Here is an 18,509-nt window from a genome sequence, read left to right on the forward strand (position 1 = left end):
AATTGCTTTTTTATCTTGTTTTGCTGATGCACTTGATTTATAAGAGATGGTGGGTGGGCTGGTGTTTGTTTTTATATTGCTAGCTAGTGGGATTTTTGGTTAAGTCTTTTAGCTTTGCCTTTCTTCTTTTAAGTTAGGTTTGATTTTTGATTAAATTTATTTTTGTTTTTTGTTTTTTCTCTTTGTTTTTCTTAGAGCCTGTTCTAAGAGAAATTTTGAGAAGTGACTCATGTAAATTCTTTCTTTTTTATATATTTTACGTGGCTTAGATCTCATTTACCCAAAAAAAATACCAGAGTGTTAAAAAATAATGTTACAATAACATATAAAAATGTTACCAAAAGATTAAATTAAGTGTTACAATAGCTAATATAGTGTTGCAGAAGAGTCAATTCCAACACATATTTAAGTGTTACTGAAGGGTTATGTATGTAGTAACAGAACTGTGGTTACATTTTTCAATTTGTTACTATAGAAATAGAAAATGTAACTATAGGTACTCTAGTGTAACACATTGAAAGCTGTTACCAAAATTTCAAAAAATGTAACAGTAGACACCTGTTGCAGCAGGCTCAAATCCAACACCCCTTATTTTTAAAAAGTGTAACCATAGCCAATAATTTGGCTTTAGGTAATATTTTTTGGTCATTTTAACATTTTTTTTTGGTGTTGCTATTGGTCAAGTAAGGTGTAGTGTATTGATTAAGATATTTTTTTTAGTTATGATAACAATAATTTAAGATACGATTAAAATGACACTATTTTGTAAATTAGAATACATATTTAGGTACAATATGTCAAAATATATTGTAATTATCAATATCAATATTTAAATTTTAAAATTATAATAAAAAAAATAGAACGAGTGATCATCTAAAAAAATTATAAGTTTATCGGTAAAAACACTCGACCTCAATTTCAACCTCTTTATGGAACTTTGGGAAGCAGTTCATTATTGTTTTCATCCATTTGCTGAGTGATATGATTCCTGGACCAATCCAAGTTTTGCTACATATGCGTATCCATATAAACAATCCATAGCCTCGTAATCACTGAATCTGAATAAAAATAAAATAGATTAATTAATGATAGCAGTAAAACTTAAGAATATCAAACTCAAAACTTAAAAAACTGCACATATAATTAAAGTTCTATTCGTTATTATCAAAATATGCACAAAAATAAGATAATAAATAATCATAATCGAAAAATATCAAAGTAAGGTATACGTAAATATAAAAATGAATATAATGACTAACCGAAACATAAGATTTCATGAATAATTGGTTTGATTTCAAGATTTGGGTGTTTATATAGGCTAAAATTTCAAATTATACTTTTATAAAAATTCAAATGTTTTTAATATAACTTCTAGTACAATTTTGAAGTATATATCTTTTATACAAATTCGAACTCTTCTCCACTATAAACTCGAACACCTAGTCTATTTCAAATATGTTAAATATTATTTTTTAGTATTTAAAATTTCGAAACTCTAAAAAAATTAGAAAAATAGAATGAGACGATCTTAGAGCGCCACCTAACCTCTCGCGTATCCTCCTTTATATATAGAAACTAGGAAATATAGCCGCGCTTCGCGGCGGTGTTATGAATTTTTTATAAATTCTGATATGAACTAATAATATAATTTAGATAAAAATTAATTTGGGTCTCTCTCCTGTCAAACACGATACGAATAAAAATTATAAATTAGATAAAAATTAGTTTAAGCCGTCTTCCCATCACACATAATATTATTAAAAATTTATTATAATTTAGAGAAAGTTAGTTTGAGCTGCTCTGGCATAAATACAATACTAATAATAAAATTATATAATTTAAATAATAATTAGTTAGAGTCGTTCTCTCGTCAAACACAATACTAATAAAGAGTTATTATAGTTTAAATAAGAATTTACTTGTATGACAAATATAAAACAAAAGTAATGAATTTTTAAAGTTATGATGAAGTGAAGGTTGGTAATAATTAACTTCTCATGAATTGGTCTTTATTTATTTACATAGTATTAAATAGTTATCACCTTCTTCAGAATTCTTATTCTTTATAAACTTGATTGTCTTCTCTAGTTTGAATTATAATTCTACTTTTAATATGCTAAATTTATAAAATTATAAGTATATTCACTATAAATTCTAACTATTCTCTAAAAACTCGAACTTTTTTTTACAATAATTATTCTATACAAATTCAAACTAATATCTTCTCTTTAAATTCGAACTATTCTTCTTTATAAACTCAAACTCTTCTCTATTAATTTGTATGTTTATTTTATATCAGATATGTTAAAAGATATTATAATTATTATTTTTAAAATGGTAAAACACTAAGAAAATTAGAAAAACAGAGTGAGACGATTTTACCGCCACCTAATCTCCCGTGTATCCTTATTAATATAAAACTAATTTAAGCCACCCTCCAGCCAAATATAATATTAACAAAAAATTGTGTACTTCGATATATATAACCTTATCTATTTTGAATATCATTGTCTAAAATAAAATTAAAAACCTATTTCCATGTATATAACCTATTTTGTATAGCTAACAATAATGTCCTATTATTTGAATGATCCCTATAATTATTCTTATGGTATGCTACGTAAATTTTTAGCTAAAATTTTTATCTCATTAGAGGTGCGCAGTGCACTCAATATACTATAAAATAATTAAATTATGCCCTTATATTTTGATATACTATAAATATAAAATAATAAAATAAAGTTAAATTAAAATCAAACTTCACTTTCTCCTGTACCCATGAAATTTCCCTAAAAAATCTAACAAATTACTCATATCAATATTTAATAAATCAAGAATTAAATATTTCAAATATTAAACAGCATATGTCACCTAATCACCCTGCTTGCAACTTTGGCATGTACCCAGAGTATCCATGATTACATGACAATATCGACAACATGAAGTAGTGGCATGGGTTTGAAGTCTGCCATCAAGTAAACAAAACAAAATTTAGGATTAATCTTTCCGAGAATAATATATGTATAAAAAGTCTACTTTATTTAAGTTCAACTTTTTTTTTAATTTGAATTAATTTTTTTATTTCGATACATTAAATAAAATTATAAGAATATATCTTCCAGGTAGAATTGAACTCTCATGCTCTTAATCTAATTCTCAAAAATTTTAAAGATGGACAATTTAATTTGATACCTTACATACATCAAGCTCGGAGTGGCGATGGTCCATTACACCAGTACTCGAAATCATTTATTTGACTAATAAATGTACCGTAGTTCTGGCTTAGCGTCATTTGCAGGATATTAGAATTTTGTGGAGTTTATTATATGCGCATCCTAAAAATAGCGGCCGAGAGTTCTCTCCAATAAAAAAAATGTACCGTAATTGACATTGTCATCCTGTAACAATTTTATAATTTTGCCAAGAAGGTTAGAGATGGTGATACAAATAAGTAATACAAAAATGTATAAACTAAGCCTTAATGTCCTGAACTAATTCTGTAGGCAGATTAAGCAAGCTTGAATGTACGAACTCTTCGTCTAATTTATTTAAATACTTAAGTTTTAATTATACGTATTCTTTACAATTTTAAAGTTCTCTTATCAATGAACTCGATTACTTTTCTAATTCTAATAGACTAAGAGATATTAATTATAGGTCTTCTTTATAAATTCAAACTCATCTCCTCTATAAATTTGAAAGCATACTCTACTTCAAATATGTTGAATGATATTTTTTTAGTATTTAAAAATCTAAAACTCTAAAAAAATTATAAAAATAGAATGAAACGATATTAGAGCGCCACCTAACCTCCCGCGTATCCTCGCGTATCCTCCTTTATATATATATATTGATTGATGATTGATGATTGATGATGATAGATATTGATGATTGATTTCACTTGACCCAACATAATTTGTAAAAATCAGTTAAAAATCAATTTCAATATCAAAAATATAATTAAATAAGATTACTTTTGTAGTTTTGTCAAGAAAAATAATAATCTTATTTAAATTCTTGTCATTTTTTTTAATTAGGATTATATGTCTTCTACAATTTTTATTTTAATAAATATCGGTATAAGGGAGAATCGAATCAAAATCTAAAATACATAGTTTTCGTTCTAACAAATCACACTGTGAGTAAGAATATCATCAAAATCTAGAACAACAATATAAGCCCTCGAAACAACAAGTGACCCAAGATATGACGAGTTTTGATTTGTGTGCACATAATCGATGGCGTCCGTATTTAGTTTTTGGGGAAAAAAAACCCGTAATAATATCGGTTTTGTTGTAAATTGATTGTTATTGTCAAAGATTAAATAGTAAGGCTAGGCTTAGATTTGGAAATCTTCACATTGCATTTAATTTGCTTGTCTCTTGTTTTGGCTATAAATAGTTTTGTTTGTGATGAATAAAAACACACTCAAGCAGCTTTCATCTCTCTAGCCTGCTCTTTTTCTCCCTTTCTGCTATATTTACTTTTACAGAGGTTTGATATAATATTATTATAGCTAGTATTTTACAACACGTTATCGGCACGAAGCCCTGCCGAAACTGAGAAGGTATAATTTTAATTTAAAAATATATATATATATATAAGTAGACGTGATTACACCCTCTACTAATAATTTAAATATATATGGCCGGAGCACCGCCTATTAAAATTATATTACGGTACCATTTAATTTTGGGTAATACCGAAATATAGTGGGAACCTTGATTTATAAATTGCATAATTATCGGATAACAACTTTGCCCATAACTAACTTATGCAGGATTGTCCACTTTAATTTATTATTGGTCGGAGATAACCTGCATACGCAGACGTCCGTATGGCGGGTGAAAATCCATTTGTCATTTTATATATAGATTTGTTTATATTATCAATGATAATAATGAGATATACATTGATTATTGCGTACTTGTTAACGCACCCTATTAACTAGAATTTGATGTAATATTCACATTGATGAATTAAAATTTAATTTATGTGTTAATTCAGATTTAGTATGACAAATATTACAAGCTTGTCGTTCGTTGCCTTGGACATTTCTAGCGATAATTATTTATCATGCGTACAAGATGTAAAGTTGCATTTGGGTTCAAAGAAATTAAGCGATACAATAAAGGTAGAAAATAAATCTACGACTGAAGAAAACTTTACCTCTATAATTTTTCTCCGATACCACATGCATGAAGATTTAAAATCTGAGTACTTAGAAGTCGAGGATCCCTTTATTTTATGGGAAAATCTAAAGGATAGGTTCGATTACCAGAAACTAGTTTATCTACCTGCAGCTGAAAATGATTGGGCTAATTTAAGATTTCAGGATTTTAAGAGTGTCCGAGCATATAGCTCTGCTTTGTTCAAAATAAGTTCTAGGCTTATTATGTGTGGTGAAAAAATTACAGAGAAAAGAAAAATCGATAAAACACTATCAACTTTTCACCCCAACAATATCAACTTAGCAGAGATGTACAGGGAGCGCAAATTTACTAAGTTCAGGGATCTTCTATCAACTCTCCTCGTCGCTGAACAAAATCATGAATTGGTGATTAAGAATCATCAATCCCGTCCAACAGGATCTGCCCCATTACCTGAAGTAAATAACATGTCATTCCAGCAGAATGTACGTGAAAAAGGGTATAGAGGTGGACGGGGCCAAGGTCGGTACCGTGGACGAGGTCGGAGCCACGGACATTTTCGTCCATATAACAACTCTGGTCACCGGAACTGGCAATCTGAATCACAGAGTAAAAGAAAGGCACCACGAGGAGGAAAAACTGAAAATATTTGCTATAGGTGAGGCATAGATGGGCACTAGACACGTAATTGTCATGCCCCAAATCATCTTGTTAAGCTATACCAATCTTCTCAAAAATCAAAAGAGAAAATGGTAGAAACAAATTTCGCCAACAATAACATAGATGATTTCCCAAAAATCACAAATTGAGGAATAAGCATTAATGGTCCGAATGAACCTAACGAAACTCCCATATGGGAGGCTGAAGATTAGTTTCATATAATTACTATAGTAGCGTGTATTCTGTGCTTTATTTTGTTTGAACTATGTAGTGTGTTAGGTTCTTATCAAATAAATTATGTTTCTTAATTATATATAGAATGGATTCTGAAGATATATGCATTGCTGATTGTGGTACAACTCATACAATTCTACAGAACCGAAAATATTTTACCCAAATAACCAAAACTGAAGCTCAAGTCGGAACGATTTCCGGCGTATCTAATATAATCGAAGGTTTTGGAAAAGCTAGTTTCGTCTTACCTAATGGTACCCACATACACATTCCAAATGCATTATATTCTAGTAAGTCTACTAGAAATCTTATTAGTTTTAAAGATATCCGACTCAATAATTTTCACATCGAAATTACATCTGAGGCTAATAGAGAATATCTTCTTATTACTTCCGCTAATCCTAGCAACAAGAAAATTTTAGAAAAGTTTCACTCACTTTTCTCGGGATTATATATGATGAAAATTAGAACTTTTGAGTCACATAATGTCATTGCTTCCAAACTCATAGATCCAAAAGCTTTTACACTTTGGCATGAAAGATTAGGTCATCCTGGCGTCTCTATGATGCGTCGTATTATAGAGAATTCTACTGGTCATCCTCTTAAAGATTTTAAAGTTCTTTCCAACAATGACCTTCCATGTTCAGCATGTTCTTTAGGAAAACTGATTACTCGACCATCCCCTACTAAAGTTCAGCTTGAAAGCCCAACTTTTCTAGAAAGGATCCAAGGTGACATATGTGGACCTATACACCCATCATCTGACCCATTTAGGTATTTCATGGTATTAATCGATGTCTCAACTAGATGGTCTCATGTTTGTCTTCTCTCAACTCGTAATGATGCTTTTGCAAAATTACTTGCCCAAATAATTAAATTACAAGCTCAATTCCCAGATCATTGCATCAAGTCAATTCGTTTAGATAATGCCGGCGAATTCACATCTGCAACTTTTATCAACTATTGCATGTCTGTAGGAATCTCAGTTGAACACTCAGTTCCTCATGTACATACACAAAATGGGTTAGCCGAGTCCTTTATCAAAAGAATCCAACTTATTGCAAAATCTCTGTTATTGAAAGCAAAATTACCTACATCTATTTGGGGTCACGCAATACTTCACGCTGCTAATATTATTAGGATTAGGCCAACTTCCTACAACCAACATTCTCCGCTACAACTGATACTTGGTCAAGTTCCTAATATTTCTCACTTCAAAATTTTCGGAAGTGCGGTATATGTACCGATTGCTCCACCACAAAGATTGAAGATGGGAGCTCAAAGAAGAATAAGTATCTACGTTGATTTTGATTCCATATCTATAATTAGATATTTGGAACCTCTAACTAGAGATTTATTTACCGCAAGATATGCAGATTGTCATTTTGACGAGTCTATGTTTCCTCCCTTAGGGGGAGATAAACATTCGAATAAAGTTAATCCTGACCTATCATGGAATGCAACAGGACTATATTTTCTAGATCCACGTACCGGTCAATGCGAACTTGAAGTTAAAAGAATTATTCATATACAAAATATTGCAAACCAAATGCCTGACGCATTTAACGATTCTAGAAATATAACTAAATCTCATAAACCTGCAGTAAATACTCCAACCTGGATAGAGATACCAATTCAAAAATCAGATACTAAAGAATTGGTTACAGAATCAAAGTCATGCCTAAAGCGTGGTAGACCGTTCAGTGCAAAAGATGTTGCACCACGAAAAAGAAAAATAAAGAAAATTGTCCCTGAAGTGGCACATGCTCCAGATGAAGCAAATACCCCTGAAGTGGTATTATCTCCTGAAGAGATTCCATCCCCTGAAGATACGGGATTAAACAATCATGAAATTTCAATAAATTATGTGCTTGATATAAAATTATGGGATCGAAGTAAAGCCATAATTGATGATGTATTTGTGTATTCCGCAGCATTGGATGTAGACATAAATTCTGATCCTGAACCACAAAGTGTGGATGAATGACGTCAAAGAAAAGACTGGCCAAAATAGAAAGACGCAATCCAATCATAATTAAATTCATTGCGTAAAAGAGAATTATTTGGGCATGTTGTCCAAACACCAATTGGTGTAAACCCTGTTGGGAATAAATGGGTATTCATAAGAAAACGAAATGAAAAGAATGAAATTATGAGATATAAAGCCCGACCTGTAGCACAAGGATTTTCTCAGAGGCCTGACATTGATTATCAAGAGACATATTCGCCAGTGATGGATGAAATTACTTTTCGTTTTATATTAGGTATGTCATCTAAAGAAAATTTGGAAACTCGTCTTATGGACGTCGTTACTGCATACCTATATGGTTCACTCGATAGTGAAATTTTTATGAAAATCCCAGAAGGGTTAAAAATGGATGAGTTCAAGAAACTTCGTCATATATACTCCATTAAACTTCAATGATCATTGTAAGGACTGAAACAATCTGGTCGTATGTGGCAGGATTGTCAAGTCGACGACTAGTCGCCGACTAGTCGACGAGTCGACATAGGAAAGGAAGTCGGGCCTCAACTTGTTCAGTTTGTCGTCCATGGGTTTTACCCGGGTCCGACCCAGTACCCGGCCCAAAACCCGACTAATTACCCGACCCGATCTGTAAAATTAGGCAATTGTAATAAAACTTACGTGGTTTTTTAATTGAAACCTATCTCCATCTCATAACATCCACAACCATCTCATAACATCCCACGACGGCGGCTCAGATCTCGTCTCCGGCGGCTCTTCGACGGCTATTCTCTGGTAAGTTCTTCTCTCTTCTTCTTCTTCATCTAATCTCTCTTCTTTTTCTCTAATCTCCTTTTTCATCTCTCACTTTTTTGTTCCTTTTTTTTTGTTTGTTCCCGACGTTGAATATATATACACACAGTCAGTGTATATATACATACGTTTTTTTACTTTTTATTTCAAAAGTTTTTTAGTTTTATTTTTAAAAGAATAATTTTTATCTTATGAGTACTCTTCCTCTCCTTATGTATATAACATAAAATATTATTTTTATTATTTTTAGATTATTTGTTTCCACAGGTAAATATTTTTACAACTTAAAATTTATTTCTTTATTTTAACATTTTACATCAAAATCTTAAAAAAACTTCTGTTTATAGCTTTTACAACTTCAAATCTTGTTATTTTTTGTTGAACAAGTTATTAAAATTCAAACATTGTTTTGAATAATTTTGATAAACCAAAACTCCTGAATAAATTTGAGCAGCTTCGAATAATTTTACACAGCTTCAAAATTTTACAAACAATGTTTGTTGCTTCTGATTTTTTTTTCTGCACTTCTACTGTTATACACACTGGTACACTGTTATGCTACACTGCCTCTTCTCTACTGCTCTGCTACACTGCAGCACTGCACTTCGAATTGCTTTATTAATGCTGTGCTGCTTCTGATTTATTTTCTGCAGAAAAAGATGGACACTGAAATTGAAAATGAAAATACAAGAAGAGAGTTGGCTAAAGATCCCAAAAGAAAAGCTAAAAGATCAAATGATCCGGGATGGAAATATGCATATTATCCCCTTCCGGACACTAATAAAGATATTATCAAATGTATTCTTTGCGGGAATCAAAATCATGGAGGAATGAATCGGTTTAAACAGCACTTAATTGGAGGCTATCCAGATATTGTCAAGTGTTCCAAAACAACCAAAGAAATTGCCAACGAAATGCATGAGTTTGTGCAAAATAAAAAGAGGAAGAATAAAAAAAATGTGCAACATGTTGAGGAAGAGAACAGTGATGATGATGTTCAAGAAATACCTTCAACAGCAGCCTCAAATACTCTCCAAAGTTCAAAATCAGGTGCTGGGAAAAAAGACAAGGCTGCTGCTCAGTCATTTTCATTCAAAAAACCAGCAGCTAGCTCAAAATCTGTTGCTTCCATGCTCATGAGGACTCCAGAACAGGTTGTTGAAGATCGACACACACCAGGAGTAAAGCAAACAACCTTGGAAAATCGTCTAAGGACTCCAGAAGAGAAGGAACGAGTTCATATGCATATTGCAAACTTTTTCTATGAATGTGGGATTCCTTTCAATGCTGCAAACTCTAGGAGTTATGAGGTGATGATCGAATCCATAGGGGAGAAAAATGTTGTTCAAGTAGTGACTGATAATGGGGCAAACTACAAGCTAGCTGGACAGATTTTGGAGATTAGGATGCCTACACTATTTTGGACTCCATGTGCCGCGCATTGCCTTGATTTGATGTTGGAGGACGTTGGCAAAATCCCAAGCTTTAAGAAGGCAATTAATCAAGCAAGAAGATGCACTACATTTATCTATAGGCATGGGCGTATCCTTGATGCTATGAGGGAGAAGACTAATGGAGGGGACTTAGTGAGGACTGGAGCTACAAGGTTTGCTACTGCCTTTCTTACATTACAGTGCCTGCAAAAGTACCAAGAGCCATTGCGGTACTTATTTTGTGGCTTAGATTGGACCAGGTCCAAGTTGGCTAAAACAGAAAATGGAAGGAGGGTTTGTGACACTGTTCTCTCTTCTATCTTTTGGGGTAGTGTTGATGATTGTGTAAGTGCATCAAAGCCGCTTCTTCAGGTGTTGCGCATAGCTGATGGTGACGAAAGGCCTGCTTTGGCAGAGGTTGCATCTGCTATTGATTATGCAAAAGTCCAAATCAAGAAAATATTTGGAAGTGGAAAAATTGCTATTCAGAACAAAGTAGTGAAGATCATTGAGGATCGTTGGAATAATCAGATGGGAAAACCTTTGTATGGGGCTGCCTTGTTTCTTAATCCGGGAAAGTATTTTAATCTTCTTGAGACAGATCTTGCCTATGCCTCTCGAGTAAGGGAAGCCTTCAATGATGTGCTTGAGAAGATGGTCGTGGATCGAGATACAAGGAACAAAATAAGTAACTCTGCCGATGCCTACAAAAATACACGAGAAGGCTTTTCTAGGGAGATGACTATTGAGCATAGAAAGGAAAAATGTCCTCGTAAATTCACTTTAAAACTTAATATATTTCTTATCACTAGTTAGTTACTTGGTAATTTTATAAAATACTTATTTTGTATAAGTCTTGTTTTTATACTAGTTGATTGGTGGGATGCATATGGAGGTCGTGCAGTTGAACTCCAATCATTTGCGAAGCGTATTGTTGGTTTGTGTTGTTCATCTTCCGGTTGTGAACGTAATTGGAGTACATTTGAGTTTGTAAGTGTCACTTTCTTGAAATATTATTTTACTACCAATTCCAGACTATTCCTACTTGAGAATTAATTTCATATAATTCATTTCATTGATTTAGATACACACGAAGAAGAGGAATAGGTTGGAACATCAACGTTTAAATGACTTAGTGTATGTCCAATACAACCGAAAGATAGATTCAAGATTCAAAAAGAGGTGTGAGCTTGGAAAGAAATTTGATCCACTTGTACTTGAAGACTTGGAATGGACTAATGAGTGGATTGGTGACATTGAGGAGAGGTTTTGGAATGCAGTGGATATAGCTTCGGGTGCCTCCGAAGCTCTTGAGGGACGCAATTTTCCGAGGAGAGCTAGAGGTGATCCCACTCTTACTTATAGTCGACGTGGAGCTAGTTCAACACAAGATCAACCTATTGATGATGATGGAGAAAGGGAAGATGAAGATAATATTCCTCTTGATGATGAGGACGTAGAAGATGATTATGGTTTACCACCGGAGGAGAATACTCAAGAGGGAGATGGAGATGATGATGATGAGATGGATGATTATTGATGCATAATTGTGTTTGTTTAGTTTATTTCACTCTTTGATGCATTATTGTGTTTTTAGTTGTTTTCACTATATGACTTCGGGTACTAGAACTTATTATCTATTAGTTTTATTTAAAATTATGAAGTTGATATGTGTTAACTTATATCATACATTATAATTGCTCTAAATATATGTATGTCGACTATTTATCGACTTTTTACGACTAGTCGGGCGACTTGTCGACTAATGAGTTTGAAGGTACTCGAGCGCCTAGGCTCGACTTATCGACTTAACAAGCTTGGTATGTGGTATAACAGACTAAGTCGTTATTTGCAAAAGAATGGGTATATTAGTAACCAAATTTCTCCATGTGTTTTTATCAAAAAATCACAATCTGGTTTTGTGATTATTGTTGTATATGTGGATGATTTAAATCTTGTAGGAACATCTACAGAGGTTAATGATGCTGTCATATACCTAAAGACAGAGTTTGAAATGAAAGATCTTGGAAAGACAAAATATTGTCTTGGGATACAAGTCGAGCACTTGTCAACAAGAATTTTCCTCCACCAAACCACATATACAGAAAAGGTTTTGAACAGATTTTACATGGAAAAATCTCATCCATTGACTACTCCAATGGTGGTTATATCTTTAGAGCCCGATAAAGATTTATTTCAACCACGAGAAGATGATGAAGATGTTCTTGGTCCCGAAATCCCATATCTAGGCGCGATTGGTGCGCTTATGTATTTTGCAAATAATACAAGGCCAGATATTGCATTTGCTGTGAATTTATTGGCTAGATTTAGCTCTGCTCCGATGGACATACATTGGAATGAGATCAAACATATATTCCGTTATCTTCGTGGAGCAACAGACTTTGGATTATTCTTCCCGAAAAAATCGACATCTCAGTTAATTGGATATGCAGACGCTGGATATTTGTCAGATCCTCATTTTGGTAAATCATAAACTGGATATGTGTTTACATATTGCGGTACAGCCATTTCCTGGAAATCTACGAAGCAAACTATAATGGCAACCTCAACAAATCACTCAAAACTCATTGCAATTCATGAAGCCAGTAGAGAATGTGTTTGGTTGCGATCTATCATCAAGAATATTCAGGAATCATGTGGATTATCAGACATCACTAGAAGTCCTACCATTATGTTTGAAGATAACACTGCATGCATTAATTAACTCAAGGAAGGATATATCAAAGGAGACAATATGAAACACATTTCACCAAAATTCTTCTACACTCATGAGTTTCAAAAGAATGGTGAAATTGATATACAATAAATTCGATCATGTGACAACCTTGCTGATTTATTCACGAAATCATTACCAAATTAACATTTGGGAAGTTACGACATAACATTGGAATGCGTCGATTCAAGGATTTGTTACAACAAAATTTTGGAGAATGATTAGTTTTTCCAAGGGGAGATTGTACTCTTTTTCCTTCGCCAAAGTTTTTATCCCATTGGATTTTTCTTTGACAATGTTTTAACGGCAGTCTATGATCCATTCCAAAATAACAATCAGAGAGGAGTGTTGTAAATTGATTGTTATTGTCAAAGATTAAATAGTAAGGCTAGACTTAAACTTGAAAATCTTCACATTGCATTTAATTTGTTTGTCTCTTGTTTTGGCTATAAATAGCTTTGTTTGTGATGAATAAAAATACACCCAAGCAGCTTTCATCTCTCTAATCTGTTCTCTTTCTCTCTTTCTGCTATATTTACTTTTACAGAGATTCGATATAATATTGTTACAGCTAGGGCTGAGCATCGGTTGGTTTGGGCGGTTTGGAAGGTCCAAACCGAACCAAACCGAAATTAGCGGTTTCCCTAAAATCCAATCCGAAACCAAACCGTTATGTGAAAAAACCAAACCAAACCAATCCGTTTGAAACGGTTCGATTCGGTTTGGTTTCGGTTTAAACCGTTTTTCCTATAAAACAAAGTTAGAAATTAAATTAAACTTGAAATTGTAAATGAGAATTGAAATTTTGTACCATATTATTGAATTATATTTTCTATTATAATCATATTCAAAAATAATATATATAAAAATAATGACTTTGAAAAATAAAAAAGGCAAGAAGATGAACGAAAAAGATGTGACCAATTCTTATGCTTTTATTGAATAAAAATAAAAATAGTGAAAATACAACACATACATGAATATTTATATCTTAGAATAAAATATATTATGATTAGTTCTTTTATATGTTTTAGTTTACACATATGTTGTACATAATAATTTTATTATTAATTGCACTTTACTAATATATTTAAATATTCGGTTCGGTTCGGTTATATCGGTCGGTTTGGAGGTAAAAACCGAAACCAAACCGAAAAAATTCGGTTTTTAAAATGACAATCCGTAACCGAACCAAACCGTTAGTAAACCGTAAAATTCGGTTTGGTCGGTTTGGATTGGGCGGTTTCGGTCGGTTTAGATAATTTATGCTCAGCCCTAGTTACAGCCGGTATTTTACAACTGGTTTCTGAATTTGTTACAAGAAAAAGACACCGACACTCCTGGTACCCCTGCATCATCTGCAGCCACTGCTACATGTTGTCCCAAAATACAGCCCAATAATCTCTCCCCCAAAAATCTCTCTCCTGCTCATTTCGGATCTCATTTCAAGATCCGACAATGGGATCTCTCCCTCCACCATGTTCAAAACAACAAAATACCCAAATCAACATTGACCCAAACAATCTCTTAACCCTCTTCAAATCTCAACAAAACCACCTCAATTACTTTTTCCAAAATCTCGATCTCTCTCAAACCCTAATTTTCACACAAACCCTATTAAACTCCAATGGCACAATTTTCTTCACTGGCATTGGCAAATCAGGTTTTGTGGCCCAGAAAATCTCTCAGACTCTCGTTTCTCTTGGTATTCGAGCCGGGTTTTTATCCCCTGTTGATGCATTACATGGTGACATTGGCATTTTATGTAAAAATGATATCTTGGTTATGTTTAGTAAGAGTGGCAATACTGAGGAGTTGTTGAAATTGGTGCCTTGTGTTAAGGCTAAAGGGGTGTATTTGATTTCTGTTACTTCTCTTGAGGGGAATTCTTTGATGGGTATTTGCGATTTTAATGTGTTTTTGCCTTTGGAGAGGGAGTTGTGTCCTTTTGATTTGGCTCCGGTTACGTCGACTGCGATTCAGATGGTTTTTGGAGATACGGTGGCTATTGCGATGATGGGTGCTAGGAATTTGAGTAGGGATGAGTATGCTGCTAATCATCCGGCTGGACGGATCGGGAAAAGTTTGATCTTTAAGGTGAGGGTGTTTTGGGGGTAATGTGTGTGTTTTGTTGAGATTGGATTGGATTGTGTGATACCATTTGTGTTGATATTTTCGAGTTTATTAGTTATGTGCTTTTGTTTCTTTATATAGTTTTTGCTTGTGTTATACTTGTGTGCCAAGGTTGATTTAATTTAGACTCAAGTGACTGCCAGTAGGTTTTTGACATACTAAATGATGGAGAAAACAACTTTGTAGGCGGCAGTGGCACCAGAGTTGTTGTAAGCAACTTTCGCTTCTTCTCCCCAAGAAAAAGCACTTACAGAAAAATGGCACTCAAGCACGCTAAGTAATGTTTTCTTAGCGCTTCGGGCTTCCATCCTGGAAGAAAATTTAAATCTATTGTTTTGAAAGGGCTTTCATTAACTACAAGTTATACTCTAAAGACTAAAGTTTAATCATTGATCAATACACACACATTTTATTTGCTTTTTTGTTATGATAATACTATGACTTATAAGTAAAATATGATGTTCTTTCTATATTCAAATAAGTATGCATGTTTTTTTTAATTAGTATGTTGTATATAGTTGGCTACAAACTACTTGAACTAGTTTGTCCTTGACTTTCTGGCATAGATGAATAAAGGCGGACTGCTTGAACGTTTGCTTTTGATTTGTGTAAGATCTATTATGTTGCCATTTTTATATCTAATTAATTATATTTGTCTTGTGTGCGCCTTTTGCTTTGTGCTTAACCTTTGTCAATCCTATTGCGCTTTCCGCTTTAAACAACTAGAGGTGACACTATACAAATTTTCCACTACAATCATAATGAGATCATATGAATTTGCGTGCCATTTCATCCAAACTTATAAACAATGAGAAAGAATAAAAATGGTATCCGGTATCAATATTAAACTCAACAATTAATTATGTGCTTGTGTTACTTAACATCATACTAATTAGTAACCAACTTTGATAGTGGCCTATTATTTTTGTGTAGATGTCCAATTGTATAGTGACCCCACTAATATTATGTCTGGCTGTTTGTCGGACTTGAGGTCTAAGAAATTAAATTATTTTCAAAATTGATAAAGATGTGTATTCACTTGACTGGATTCTTTATGTTTCAGGTAAAGGATGTTATGAAAAAGCAAGATGAACTTCCAATTTGCAAGGAAGGTGATTTAATAATGGATCAGCTAGTAGAGCTAACCAGTAAAGGATGTGGGTGCCTTCTTGTCATTACCAATGAATACAATTTGATTGGCACATTTACTGATGGTGATTTGAGGCGGACTCTAAAAGCTAGTAAGGAGGCAATTTTCAAAATGACCGTGGGAGAGATGTGCAATAGGTAACTGTTCTCTCTCTTTCATGTATATAGTATTATATCTAAGAGTATATCTTAGCTGTTAGTACATTTTTAGGCCTCGAATGCTAAGCACAGGCTTTTCATCAATCTGAGTCGCATAAACGGATATGACTATGCTTCTTTTTTCCCCAATGTCGTCGTACCTCTAACTCTCAATAAAATTATTGTCACTGTACTCATTAAATAATAGCGTTATCCATACCAATTAAGGCTGGCTTAAAATGTAACTTATTAGTAAGCATATAAAAAATCAAGAAGGAAACAAAAAAATAAAGATATCGATCAGATGAATATAAGAAAAAGAATTATAAGTAGATGATATATTTTTTAAATAGTATAAATTGCAAAAGCAAAATAATAGTTGGAAAAATTATATAATTGAGTAGGGGGAGTGGAAATTAAACAACTTGAAATGGAAGATATAAAAAGGTACAATGTGTAGTTTTTGAAAATAATCTGTGGTTCATCATATAACCTTTGGCCTAGTCCATTATTTCTTTTGTAAATATTTTAACACCTGTTGTTGAGTTTTTTTTTCTATTACTATTATGTAAAGGGTTGCATTTGGTTATACTTCTTAACAATGCCATTTGACTGAGAATCATTTCTGTCTATTTACGTTGTTCGATCTCAGGAACCCAAGGACGATTGGGCCTGACTTCATGGCAGTTGAGGCTATGCAGAAGATGGAGTCTCCGCCTTCTCCAGTTCAATTTTTGCCCGTCATTAATGAGCACAACATCCTTATTGGTATCATCACACTGCATGGATTGGTCTCGGCTGGCTTGTAAATATTGTATGCCTTAATTTTCTTGCATCGTATTACTGATGTTCTGTTCTTGTAATTTACCATATCCTATTGGTATTTGTAAGGTTGTTTTTTTATTCTTTGATGATTTAAAAATAGCTAATCATAATTGAAGGCTTCTTGTACTTGTGTTGTGATGACTGTGTACAACACCACAAATGTCTTGGCTTTTTATTCAATACAAATCTAGAAGACCACTCTGGATCGTAAATTATCTAGTGATAATTCAATTTGAAGTTCCAGTTTATTAGTTTGTAAATATGTATAGTTAATTTATTGATAATTGGATCACATTTTTGAGCCAGTTGTGCTGATGGAACCATGTCCCCCAAATGTTTTTGTTCTTACTTTTTACAATCTGATGTTTCATGTTTTGTGAATGTGAATTACAAAAATAAGAAGTTTATCATAATTGGGTGAATTAGATAGTGTACCCATTTGATTTGAAGCATTGTCGATTGCACTTGGTATCCAGGCTTTTTTAGCGGTGCATTTTGCACCCTGTTACCGTTAAATAGGGTAGGAGTAATATAGTAATTTGATAATATTTCAATTTGACCTATCAGATTTGACATATTTTTCATTTAAACCATTTAACAATTTTTTTTTACATTTCTGTCCCTCATAAAATTTTTACGGTTGAACCTTTTTATAAAAATTACCTTTATTTATTTTTGCGGCAGTCTAATTGATATTTTTTAAAAAAATTGTAAAAATTGAAAGTCGTAGATAATGTAACTATCTTTCTAAAATGATAAGACTCATTACTCTAATGATAAGACTCATTAGAAGCGGAATTATAATGATTACAAAGTTGAATAAAACTTATCCTGAATTAAAAAATAAAAAAGAAGTTCTATATTTTTAATTTATTTTGAGAAAAAATCTAAACATAAATTAGGAATTACATGAATAAAAGTTATTGGAAAATGAAAAGGCCTGTAATATCATCAAAAATTTTGAAAATTGATCACCGTATCTTAATATTATCCATATGTTTTGCTTATTTTGTATTGATTTGAATTTTTATTTAATAATATTAGTGTTTTATTATATATCAAGGAGTTATAATAAATGAATACTTGGAGTTTATAAAATCAGAGTTTGAGTTTAATTTAATTTAAAATCAGATTTTACGGGTCGCTTGCACATTTTACGATGTTTGAGTCATATATATAGTTTTATAAATCCGATTTTGATAATTCAACAGCCCACGAATTTTTTTTGAGAAAAACTTTATTTCAAAAGTGGTATTGAATCATCCTAGATTCAA

The 18,509-nt window shown here is 32.6% G+C and overlaps 2 protein-coding genes across 2 annotated transcripts; both read left to right on the forward strand.

The window, feature by feature from the left end:
- Positions 1–5,194: 5,194 nt before the first annotated feature.
- LOC141719918 (uncharacterized) lies at positions 5,195–5,812 on the forward strand. The gene has a single exon (XM_074522280.1). It carries the CDS (start codon positions 5,195–5,197, stop codon positions 5,810–5,812), a length of 618 nt encoding a protein of 205 aa, XP_074378381.1.
- An 8,506-nt stretch (positions 5,813–14,318) lies between these two features.
- LOC141721379 (putative arabinose 5-phosphate isomerase) lies at positions 14,319–17,555 on the forward strand. The gene is made up of 3 exons (XM_074524299.1): positions 14,319–15,087; positions 16,187–16,410; positions 17,063–17,555. The coding sequence occupies exons 1-3, from the start codon at positions 14,449–14,451 to the stop codon at positions 17,217–17,219; spliced, it is 1,020 nt and encodes a 339-aa protein (XP_074380400.1). The 5' UTR covers positions 14,319–14,448; the 3' UTR covers positions 17,220–17,555.
- Positions 17,556–18,509: the final 954 nt, after the last annotated feature.

The sequence above is a fragment of the Apium graveolens genome, chromosome 4 (assembly GCF_009905375.1).
Source record: "Apium graveolens cultivar Ventura chromosome 4, ASM990537v1, whole genome shotgun sequence".
In the NCBI taxonomy this organism is placed as follows: Eukaryota; Viridiplantae; Streptophyta; class Magnoliopsida; order Apiales; family Apiaceae; genus Apium; species Apium graveolens.